We start from the raw sequence: 12,500 nt of genomic DNA, 5'->3' as shown, positions 1-12,500 counted from the left end.
CTGACTCCTCCTCCAATCCCCCCCCCCCACCAAGACCAGGACTAATATTTCCCCTTGCTGCTTTTTGAAGCTTCCATGGGTCAGGAGACCTCAGGCACAAATCACACTGGTTGGCTGAGTGTGGGGGGTGGGCAGGGTCAGTTGCACTGGAAACCCAATATGCAGTGTTTTCATACAAGGGGGTTATTTTTCTTGCTGAGACAGCCATCACCAATCAGCGGGCCGCTCTAAACAGAGAGTTCAGCGAGCCCCCCGCCGCCTCGCTGGCAGTCGCTCTCGGGTCGCACCGGGGGGAGAGAGACAGACAGACAGACACGGGGAGGGAGGGAGGGCGAGAGAGGCAGCAGTAGATAGGCCGACAGGAGGAGGGAGAGAGTAAATTCAGAGGAGGCTGACAGCCCGCGGTGGCCGCTCTCCGGGGTGAGCTCCGACTACACATGTAGCGCCGGAGCCCCGTGTCGACGTGGGCTTCTTCAGCCAGACGGAGATGTTGGTTTTCACTTGGATAACCCCCCCACACACCCCCCCCCCCCCCCCCCCCCCCCACACACACCCCCCTCCCACCACTAACACACACACTTACACACATCAACACACTCATACACAGAGACACACTCAACCATGTTCACACTTTTTGTGTCAAAAGGGTGGGAGTGTCGGCACCCATTTCAGGGAACGTCCTGACAAAAAAAAGGCTGCCCAAAAGTAAAAATGCAGAAGCAAGATACTTTGACCAATGAGAACCAATGGGTTGACGGTGTGTTGATGGTGGTGTATTGATGGTGGCTTATTGATGGTGGTGTATTGATGGTGGTGCTGGAGCTGGTGGCGGTGGAAGGGAAGGGTGGTGGGCGGTGGTGGTGGGGGTGGTGGTGGAGGTAGTGGTTGTGGGGGAAGTGGGGGTGGTGTAGATGGCGGTGGCGACGGTGGTGGTGGTGTCCAGGAATCGGCAGCACTGACTAAAGTAATCCCATTGGTCTCAGTGCCCCAGACCCCGGTCTAACAGACTTCCCAGCAGTTGAATGAGTAAATAAAGAGTCCCGGGGGAGCCTGCTGGTGGATTACCACCGGGGTGAAGCCCCAGACCCCTCCAGCCTGAAGGAACCCCCCCTGACAGAGGCCGGCACTGGGACGGGGACCGTTTTCATTAACCCCCGTCCCGGACCCAGCCACCTGCCGTCATACGCTCCATGCAGCAAATACACCAGCATCACACCCTCCTGTATGAAGGGTCCTGTGTTTTTTTTGCGTGCGTCTTTGATTGCTGTTATGTAATTATGTCTCTCAATGTGTTTGTTTCTACCTCTATATGCCTGTGATTAATTAATTGATTTTTAATGTGTGTGTTTGTGTGAGTGTGTGTGTGTGTGTGTGTTAGTGTGTGTTTGTGTGTGTGTGTGTGTTTGTGTGTGTGTGTGTGTGTGTGTGTGCCTGAGCACGCCCATACATTGCTACCTGTGTGTGTGTGTGTGTGTGTGTGTGTGTGTGTGTGTGTGTGTGTGTGTGTGTGTGTGTGTGTGTGTGTGTGTGTGTGTGTGCGTGCGTGCGTGCGTGCATGCATGCGTGCATGTGCGGGTGCGTTGAAGTGCAGAGGACCACATAAGATGCATCTCATGCTCACTTGGCTGTGGAAACGGGGTCCAGAGGGGGACTAAGGGCCGGGGCCCTCAGGAGCCCCTATCTCTGGACGGCCCTTTCTTCCCTCTTTCTGCAGCCCGACACAAATAAAAGGATTAGCAGCCCCCGTTTCCGTCAGGCCTCCGCTCAGGACAAAGCTCTGTGCGGCTTAGTGTCACACTTAATGATAAAAGTGCAAATCTCTGTCAGTCACTTTGGGGCAGGTCTACCGGTGTTCCCTCAGCCTAATCTCGTTTGATGAAGATTAAAAAGAGAAGGAAAGACAAAGGGCCGGCCTTTGTTATATCTTCACAAATACCGATGGCAATACACATCGCGCCGGCTGGCTCCTGGTCTGTGGCTCGACGCTGGAGCTGCTTGGCTGGAGCAGGCGGTTCGTACTGACGGGTATTACTGATAAATAAATCAACATGGAACTGTTATCCCAAAGAGGACCGAACGACACGGAGAGAGAGAGAGAGAGAGAGAGAGAGAGAGAGAGAGAGAGAGCGAGAGAGAGCGAGAGCGAGGGAGAGAGAGAGAGTGCGGAAAGAAACAAGGCAAGAGGAAATGCTTGACGCGCTCATGAAATTGCGTGTCTCTCACACACACGCACACACAAACACGCACGCACACACATACACGCACACACACACACACACACACACATATACACAACCACATGCACACACCCACACACACGCAAACACACACACCCAAGCACACACACACACACACACACACCCAAGCACACACACACACACATGCAAACACACACACACGCACACACACACAAACCAACACACACGTGTGCCCTGAGCAAAAGAAAAAAGCGAGTTGGCAGACGAGCGAGCCCACCGCCCCAGATCAACACAGGCCCGGCCTGCGTTGCCATGCGGGGGTAGAATGTGTGATGGGCGTGTGACGGCGGGTCGCGGGCACACTGCAGTCTGCATGCAGCACTTGCCACCGGCCTGCCAGTCCCCTCTAGGGCGGCTGTGAAAGGCCTACGTGTCGGAGGAACATTCCAGAGCGGGGATCGCGTGTAGGCGATCAGGGGCGGGGGGGTGTTGGGGGGGGGGGGGGGGGGGGGGGGCGGGGACAGGTCCAACGGCACACCAACGGCAGCACATCACTCTCGTGCACGCTCGTGCACGCCGGCTTCTCCGGAACACACGTGGGATATTTCCAGAAGACACACGAGTGATGGGTGAACACACACATGCACGACGCAGGACATATTTTTTAAAATGGAGATAAAAGTTCTGTAGGGTCAGAGTGTGGGCTTGTGTTACATTCTTGTAGTCACCTAAACTTCCTGAATGTGTTTGTTATTACTGGGGATGGCGGAACGTGGCAGCTACATGTCACATGTGAGATTCTCCTAATGTGAACAATATGAGTTGATATTTGAAAGACTTGCTGAGTATGTATATTCTTCAGATGGCGACTCTGCCAACTCCAAGCCTCTTACAGGATTCCACTGATTTTGGCCAAGTTCTAATTATTAAATTGCCTTTAATGGTTTGAGGTTGACGCTCTTTATTTCTGTTCTTATTATGAAGTCTTGTCACGCTGTGAAAATAAACCTGACGGCCCCGGGGCTGATGGCCCATGATGTCCCTTTCTCTCTCTCTCTCTCTCTCTCTCTCTCTCTCTCTCTCTCTCTCTCTCTCTCCCTCCGTCCCTCCCTGTCTCCCTGTCCCTCTCATTCCACTGTCCCTGATTAGCATTCTCCATTGACTGGCATGTCCCACTGGCTGCCTAACAGCCGGCTTTAGGAGATGAGGTTAAATTGTGGCTACCAAAAAATTGCATGCTTGAGTCACTCTGCACCTCTCTGCTATCATGTGATGTAATGTGAGCATGCCAGGCGCATATCCCTGCACATATCCTCCCACACGCACGCACCAGAGCATGCACACAGCCGCGCACACACATGCATGCACACAGGGGCAGGCACACACATGCAAACACACACACACACACACACACACACACACACAAGGCATATCCCTGCACACATCCTCCTCCTTCTCCCTCAGATTACCAGCAGCCCACCTCTACACAAACATACATACACACACACACACACACACACACACACACACACACACACACACAAACACACACACACACACACACACACACACACACACACACACACACACACACACACACACACACAAAGACCTCTTTCCACATCCCTGGCCACAGTTCTGCCCTCTAAAACGGTGATGGGAATTAGTGTGGCTGCTCAGTCCCCTGGAAAAGATGATTTGTGTTGCGATGGCTGCCAAATTTACACACACACACACACACACACACACACACACATACACACACACACACACGCACACACGCACACACTAGCACACACACACACACACACACACACACACACACACACACACACACACACACAAACACACACACACACACACACACACACACACACACACGCACACACACACACACACACACACACACACACACACATATACAGACTCACACACACTCTCAAGCACACACACACACACAATCACACACACACATCTGTATGTATGTAAAAATGCGCAATTAAATAATACAGTTATTATTGATAATTATATTATATTTTTGAATAAAAAATGAGTGTTATGTATTGCTTTTCATTTGATTGGTCCTTATTAAGTCATACAATTAAATAAACTGCTATTCACCCCACCAAATATTACAATAATGTATTGAATGAATTACAGTGAACCATTAGACATAACCTGTGTAAACCAACAACGCTGGGCCAAGCACTACACTCCAAACAAATATTTATCATCATGAGTAGCTGTTGTCATGGACACGGAAAAGGACTCTAACCAAGAAAAAACAAACACACATAAAAAATAACAATTACCAGCTTCAGCCATGCCAAATGAATAGCGTTCCAACAGGTCCCTAGCACGAGAGACAGAGAGAGAGAGAGAGAGAGAGAGAGAGAGAGAGAGAGAGAGAGAGATTGAAAGTGAGAGAGAGAAGGAGAGCAAGAGAGGGATAGAGAGAGAGAGAGAGAGAGAAGGAGAGAGAGAGCCATGACAGACGATGCATCCTAGCACGCTGCTGGGACAGGCCAAGCCATGTTGACTTAGAACCCAATACTTCCTTACAAAGGAACGGGGAACCAGCTCCAGCCAGCCTCCTTGCAGAGGACTAAGGAGTCCCAGCAAGCTGAAGCAATATTATCCAGCTTAGTGTTGCTAACATTAGATGGGTGCCTCCGTGCAGATCCCTCTCTTTGTTTTCTCACCGAGGGACGCTACGCTAGCACTGTTCACTTGCCCCTTTTTCCCTCTCTTTCCTTTTTTGTTGTTGTGTTGGATTAGAAAACAACAAAGCGACGGGATCCCACAGAGAATCCTAGAGAGGGAAAACAAAACAGAGCCCAGCTCCAGTGTACGACCGGGGGGGGGGTGTTCATGTCGTCGATGGTGACGACCTTATACCCGTGTCCATTTTTGGATTGTGAGTTCCAACCGCCGCGGGAGGGAGTGACCAGCAGACCTGCAGAGCAACACGACACCGCCGCCGCCGCCGGCAGATTGTGAGGCCGTCAGCATCTCTGGACCGGCGGCAGCGTCCCGGCCACAGCTAATTAAAAAAAAACAATTTCACAGGAGGGCACTCCTAACAATTCAGGAAAAACACCCCTCTCAGCACACCAGGGCATCGTCCAACACAGGTTTACAGGGGAGGCATGGGGGGTCTGCAAAGACAGGTTGCAGGGAGCTTTAGTTTTTATAGCTCAGGATCAGTGACGTCTTGTTTGTAAAAAAGCAAAGGAATTAAACCAGACAAATTTCCTCAACCTTCATTTAAAAAATGAATCACATGAATTAAACGCATCACCGCCTACACACAAAGAGGCAACAATGTATGAGTGTTGCATCGATCGTGATGAATCCTGGATCATAATTGCATTCAAGCCATTGAAAACAATCTTGGGGGGGTAATAAATATGACATGGTGTAGGTGCTAACAACGTGATAGCCTACTCATTATGACGCCGGGCTGCACCCTAATCACCGCTTATCTTACAAGGAGGGGAGGGGTGGGTGGGGGACAGAGAGGGGTGTTGTCCCAACACTTGGGTCAGATGATAGCCTTATTACACGGCCGCCTTCCAACCATCTGTGTGGTTAGGGAGGGCCCTCCTCCGGGGGATTGGATCTCCCTCCTTCTAATGATGTATAATTGACCCCTGAACGCCGGGGCCAGCGGCGGCTCTCCAGGGGTCTGTGTAATTCCACTCTACACTTATTCTAACATACCGTGGCCCAGGTCTTAAGGTGAGAGCCCCTCCCAGGGCCCCGTCATAGGGGCCTGAGAGCGCCGCGGGGACCACCTCAGACATGGACAGACCTCCTCAGATGCACTGACATCCGTGGAGAGGATTAGACGAGAGGGTGCCGTATTGATCCTCGAGCAGAGAATAATATAAAACAGGAAAACCAAGCCAGCACCAAGATCGCTGTTGGTTTCTGTACTGTAATGTTTTCTTTCTATTGCAGTCCTTTTTTCACGTCATTCTCATGCACAGAGACGCTAAGCAAGCAGAGAAATTATTAAAAGACAATACCACGGCCTACTGCTTAAAATATATGAGAAAAAAAGGAGAGGATGAGAGGGCTCATAAAACCATATCTTGTTAATACACATAATTACGCTCGATGCAGTCGGTTGCATTGAACTACGCTGGTGGGAGTTGAAATAGTGAGCCTCAAAAGTGGTTTGCTTGTCTGCACGTTAAACCTTTGCCAAGGTGCGAAAAAGAAATACTTGCCAATTGTTTGATTTATGGCAGCTGGCGAGGGCTGATTATAGGTCATGAATCAGTTGACGTAGAAATGTAATTATGCACACAGACTTCTGTTAGGCTGGGTTCGCTTGTCACTGCCTTGAGCGCTTTGAGGCTTGACAAACGCACCTTAAACGGGTGTCATAAAAGTCAAAAAGGTGCCAATTACACCTTTAAGTATCCCATCAATGCAAATTAAATAAACAAAAAAAGAGGAGAGGATGGCTGAGTGGTTAGACACCGTGGGGATCCTCCGACGGGGCGAGCGTTTGACCCGAGCTAGCGTTGTGGAACCGGAGCGAGGAGGAGGAGGAGGAGGAGGAGGCTCAGGAGAAGAAGAAGAAGCAGAAGAAGAAAAGAACGGGGGGAGGAGGACTGAGAGATGGAACATGTGATATATGATGGCGTGAGAGACCAGCGGCGCCCTGTGGGTTGCTGTTTTTGGCGTGGATGCTGGCGGAGGCGCCACGCATCCCCACACAGCACAGAACATACCAGCAGAGGCAAAGCAAACACGGGGGTGAGAGGGGGCAGCGAATACCACAATGTGAGTTCATAGGCAGTCAATACCATAACAATCTATAGTGGCGCAGAGCTACACGAGATAGACAGTCAAACACTGGCGGTGTGCAGGAGGCACTGGGTAACACTGAGAGGATCAAATCAGCCTCACTCTCATATGCTCTCTATTTTTCTCCATCTTTGATTTTTTTGGAATGTATGATTAAGACTGCATTGCTTCATATCATTCAAATACTAAGCAAACAACGCAATACGAATGTGTGTTAGGAGGCTGAAATAGCAGAGGTGGTCCCAGACTGGATCCTCTGGTCTCTATGCCGAACCGCCACTAAGCCACGACGCCGTGACGATGGTCTCCCCTGGCAACAGCTATGGATTTCCTTTTGTTATCAACTGACTACACTCTGCTGTCACGTCGCTGGTGAAAGGCACACATGGCGATGGATGTAAGTCATTGTTGGGCTGAAGGTGTCTAGCAGAGAGCCATAGTGTCCCGGTCATCGGCCTGGAGTTGTCAAGAGGGCCGGACACAAGAAGCAGAAAATGTGGAGACAAGGTGGAGGGCAGCCACGCGATGAGAAGCACAAGGCTGTGCCATGGGGGGGGGGGGTTAACCCTAAGCGTACTGGCATAGTTATTCTCCCGCTTTAGTCCGTTTATCTTTTTAATTTAATTTAATTACTTTGCATATTTTATTCATCTAATTCACTTGTTTCTTTGTTTAGATTCTGCATTGAGGAGGTAATGTCTGGTTCAGGTTTGAGGTGCAAATATATGAGCAACAAAAGGTTTCTGGCAAATAATTACTAGTAATAGCACTAGCCTACTTCCACTACAACTAGGACTATAATGCAACTATAATAATAATAAGCATAATAGTAATAAAAATGATAATCTAATAATAATAATAATAATAATAATAATAATAATAATAATAATCATAATAGGATAATAACCAAAATAATAATTGGATAATCATAGTGATAATAATAATAATAATAATAATAATAATAATAATAATAATAATAATAATAATATTATAATAATAACTATTTTATAATTATTATTAATATTATGGTTATTATTGCTGTTATTATGGCCATTCCAATAGCTTTCTAATGTTTCATGTTTAGGCTGTAGAACATCGTTATATTCAGGCTAATATCTTATTAATACTTCAAAATACAATTTTATAATGCAAAGTGTGTGTCTGTATGTGTGTGTGTGTGTGTGTGTATTTGTGTGTGTGTGTGTGTTTGTGTGCGTGTGTGGGTGTGTGTGTGTGTGTGTGTGCGTGTGTGTGGGGGTGTTCGTGTGCGTGTGTGCGTGTGTGTGTGTGTGTGTGTGTGTGCGTGTGTGTGTGTGTGAGCGTGTGTGTATGTGCGTGATTATTTTTACAAATTCTCATTTGACAAAATCATAGAATGTATTAAAAATGGTATCATTTTCGCCGAACGTAAAACAAACCATCGGCAATATTCAGGGCCTGAGATCGATCAGCGTATAGGCCTATGTGAAAGAAATGTATTTCTATACCTGCGTGAACAATATACAATTGTTCTTTGAGCGGGAAAACATACACGCTTAAGACAATATATATATGTATTTATCTCTCTATATATTAACATATATACTTATGAACTAAAGCCCATCAGTATTTAAAGCTGTTACAGGTCTGTACTAGATTCGCCGTCCTTCATTTCGCCAAATCCATCGCGATATTGGGTTTTAAAATATATCCCATATTGATGAAGTTCTAGGCCTATATTTATTTGATATTATAATTAATATAATTATGAATACTACTACTAATAATAATTATAATGAATAAAATAATAATACAAATAATAATTGTATTATTATTATAAATAACAATAATAAGAAGAATAAGACAATAAATGATAATAATAATAATAATTATTATTATTATTATTGTTCAGCGTTTATAGGCATAGGCTTATGTCGGCCATAAACATCGTAGTTCCAGAAAAGGTGCGCCTTTTGACATTTCTCTTGCAGGATGTGATTGAGGCCCGCTTATTAACCTTGCGACCGGTCGACTGAAAAATGGATTAAGATGTAAAAATACAATCAAATAGCTCGGCCTAAATATGACAATAGGCGATGGCGACTATAATGCAATCTTCACCTCCACAGTGAGGGCCCAAGGCAGCAACAGCAGCAGGCCGCTGCAATGTGAACCAGTGTGTGCAGTGCGTGTGTTTGTGTGCCATCGCAGAAAATACCGCATTGACTTCAACTTGAAAAGACGGGCTTACTGTTGGTAGTCGTGCTTGCAGTAAAGTTTCCGTTCCCTGAAGTAGCAGCTGGTGGTCAGGGGCTGCTGACACACGGTGCACTGCAAACACTCTTCGTGCCACGAGGAGTCGTTGACCCTCATCAGGAAGCGGTCGGAGATGGGCCGCTGGCACCCCTCACACACCGAGGGGTGCGGGCAGTCGGTCCCTGCAAAGCAGCGGCCTGGGTCAGTCACGTGCATCGTGGAGAATATCTAGATTCATGTGTAATCCCTAATGAAGTTACCGATCGAGTTTTGGTTAAAATAAATAGGGTTAATAAGCGTATGTGGTCTGTGGAAATTACAACCGGATCACAACCCGTTTGAGTTAAACTAATAAATTGATCATAGGCTATAGGTCTGATCTGTGGCCTGTAGACACAACATTGTAAAACAAGTGATGCTTTTCGTGTGTTGTCTTTTAACCGAGCTCCATGCTATACTGATTAGCCGGTTATTATATTGTTTTGCTAAACAATTCAAACTACAACACAAATGCGTAATAGCCCTTATTAGGACTGGGTTCATAAATAGTGTGACGCATTCCCTTGCCCGGGCTCAACAATTTAGTCAATACATTTCCTCAGCTTTGTAGGTATATCTACAAGTAGGCCTAAACATGAACCGGACCCATCAGTATAGGTCTCGAACCCGCACCCGAACGGAACTCACCGAGCATGACCCCGAGCGTGGCCTGTCCCGAGCGCAGCGGGTGATCTTCCATTTTAATGCCGTCCAACATGATGTAGCTGTTGAATTGTTTCTCCGCGGAATGACGTCCCGACAGGATACCTGTTTCAATATCCATAAGTACAGGGTCACACTTCCCTCCCTAAGCCCTTGAACTCCCGCAATCAACTGAAGAAGTGAGTGACCGCTCTCGGTGGATAAACCTGTTGAAACGCAGCAGAGTTCAGCCCTAGAGAACCAACTGAGCAGGGAAATGAAGAAGAGTCCGAATGAAACTGTTCAGGCTTCACGCCGGACCAATAGATTCCGTTGGTGTCAGAGAAGAGCAGTTGCGTAAATGGCACATTCAATCAAAAAATAACCTCTCGACAGTCACCTGTTATGAGACTTGAAGAGCTTTGCGTGTTTCGCCTTGTTGGGTAACTTGTGCCGCACTACGCGGAGATCCTCTGGAAAGTAGCTCGGCTTGATCGCGATACCCCGAAAATATGACAGCAAAATCCAAAGATTGGGGGGGTAATGAGATGTCCCGGCGCTATAACTCTTGGAGAAGTATGTTGGGAAGCTGAGTCCCTCGGATCCCTGTCGCTCGGAGAAAGTCTGAGAACGAGGCTGAGGCTGAGTGGATCCTCCCACTGCTGACTCCTGCACGCATGGACACACGTTCGGAGCCCCTTCACTGCGTTAGGACGCGATTGGTGCAGAGTGCACTGGATTCCGCCCCGACGGACCTAAGAACAGAAGATGAGCAGCTCACCGTGAAGAAGACAAAAACAAAAACATAACATTTATACTACGGTTTGTTACTACCGTATACTCCGTAATATAATAATCCAGAACGATAATATCTACAACAATGAAACGTTAACGACACAAAGTAATAATACACTACTAAGGACAACACTAAAGGAAAATGTAAACAACAATGCAAAGATCAACCACAGAAAGAACAACATAATAATTATAATAATTTTATTTTAATAATAATTGCTTTATAATGATTATTATAATCGTTTTTATTATTATTATTATAATGTATCATAATCAACATTAACAATTATAGAAATTCGTTTTCATGGGGATAGGGAGCATAACTATTTGTGTAACTGAAGTTTAGTGATGGTCTTCAGTTTACAAGATGCTGTCACTATACAATTTGGCGGGAGAGCTGCACGCCAAATGGTATAATACCAATAAATACTATCTGATATAAAGGGGCTATGGACGTGACATGTTGGTGATCTCCATCTCTAACCTCCAAATAGACCCTGGTCTGGATGAGAGGCGGATGCGAGCTGGACCTCAGGGTCTTTCCTCCAGACGAGGGTTCGTCTCCGCGGCGGCTCTGACACGCCGAGGTCTACTTTACTGGGACCGCGTCGCTAGTGAACAGATCCGATGTGTTATTCTTATGATTATAATTATTATATCTCTGCGCAGTGCATGCAGGTTGACTCTTTCATAAAGTATCCGCTCATATGGTCCACAGCGTGGATGCTTCGAGCATGAATAGGATATTAAAGGAAACGTTTTGCATACACATAAACCCAAGGCAGTACGCTTTAGATGGGACTGCATGCAGGGTAACATGTCAAGGCCCACGTCTAATGGTGTGAGGTAAATGTAGGTTGGTTTATTTAAACAAGATGTAGGGAGATATTCCAGGCCTCTTTGGAACTGGAGTGTCACTAATCGGATTGTAATTTTCCCGTCGGTGGGCTGAATGTTTTCATTATCTTTAGCTTCTCTCTAAAGCCACGCTATGCAATTCAGCCGAATCACGAGATGCACACATCGGAATTATCCTGCGTTATTCATGTTCATATTAATATTCATATTCATACGAAGAAGCAAAGCTTTTTTCTTAAATAACGAATTTAAGACTATACGATAAAATAGGGCTAGTTACCTAGTGTCTATATTACATAGTTGGGCTGTATAAAAACATAAAAACAAATACAATTTACAATTCAATAAATAAATACTAATTCATTAAAGAAAGGCCTAAAACATATAATTGCAACGATTATTGATTAGGCCTATTCACATATTATTATAATTATTGTTATTATGATTAGAAGCCTATGTAAAGTAATGCATGATGATGATATTCATGATAATAATAATCAGCCCGCATAAGCATGTTGTATATGCTTATGTTCTGCTTTTGTAATTTAAAATCATTCCAAAAACATATAGCGACCTTCACTTTTTAGCTTCGCTATGTTTCGTTCCTTGTAAGCTTTTAACCAGAAGTTAGAGTGGTTGACATGAGGATGTTGATTGGTATTTACGTTCCACTCACAGGCCGACGTGTTTTTGAATGGATATCCTCACTGAACCCTGCTGCTGACCTGTAGCCTAGTTTGGTTGGAAGAGAAAATCTGAAAACTGGCAGTTTTGATCACGTTGCCCTCTGCTGTTCAGAAGAGGAACAGCACAACCAAGAGTCAAAGCAGGAGGAATTAAAGACAGAATTCCTCGATGGTTCAGACTATGTTTTTAAAATTTATGGAGAGCTTCAAATTGTATGCCCAATAC

The 12,500-nt window shown here is 46.1% G+C and overlaps 1 protein-coding gene across 1 annotated transcript in view; it reads right to left on the bottom strand.

Annotated features, from left to right (window-relative positions):
* lmx1bb (LIM homeobox transcription factor 1, beta b) overlaps positions 1-10,077 on the bottom strand; it is a gene marked incomplete at both ends in the record, with an annotated part of 50,953 nt that extends 40,876 nt beyond the window's left edge. Inside the window, 2 exons of the mRNA XM_079733429.1 lie at positions 9,250-9,436; positions 9,942-10,077. Of these exons, the coding sequence (XP_079589555.1) occupies positions 9,250-9,436; positions 9,942-10,077 (323 nt within the window). The remainder of the gene's footprint in view (positions 1-9,249; positions 9,437-9,941) is intronic.
* Positions 10,078-12,500: the final 2,423 nt, after the last annotated feature.

This window comes from Pollachius pollachius (assembly GCF_949987615.1).
Source record: "Pollachius pollachius genome assembly, chromosome: 1".
Lineage (NCBI taxonomy): Eukaryota > Metazoa > Chordata > Actinopteri > Gadiformes > Gadidae > Pollachius > Pollachius pollachius.
Note: the sequence above shows the minus strand (reverse complement) of the source record. Positions and strands in the feature narration are given on the sequence as shown.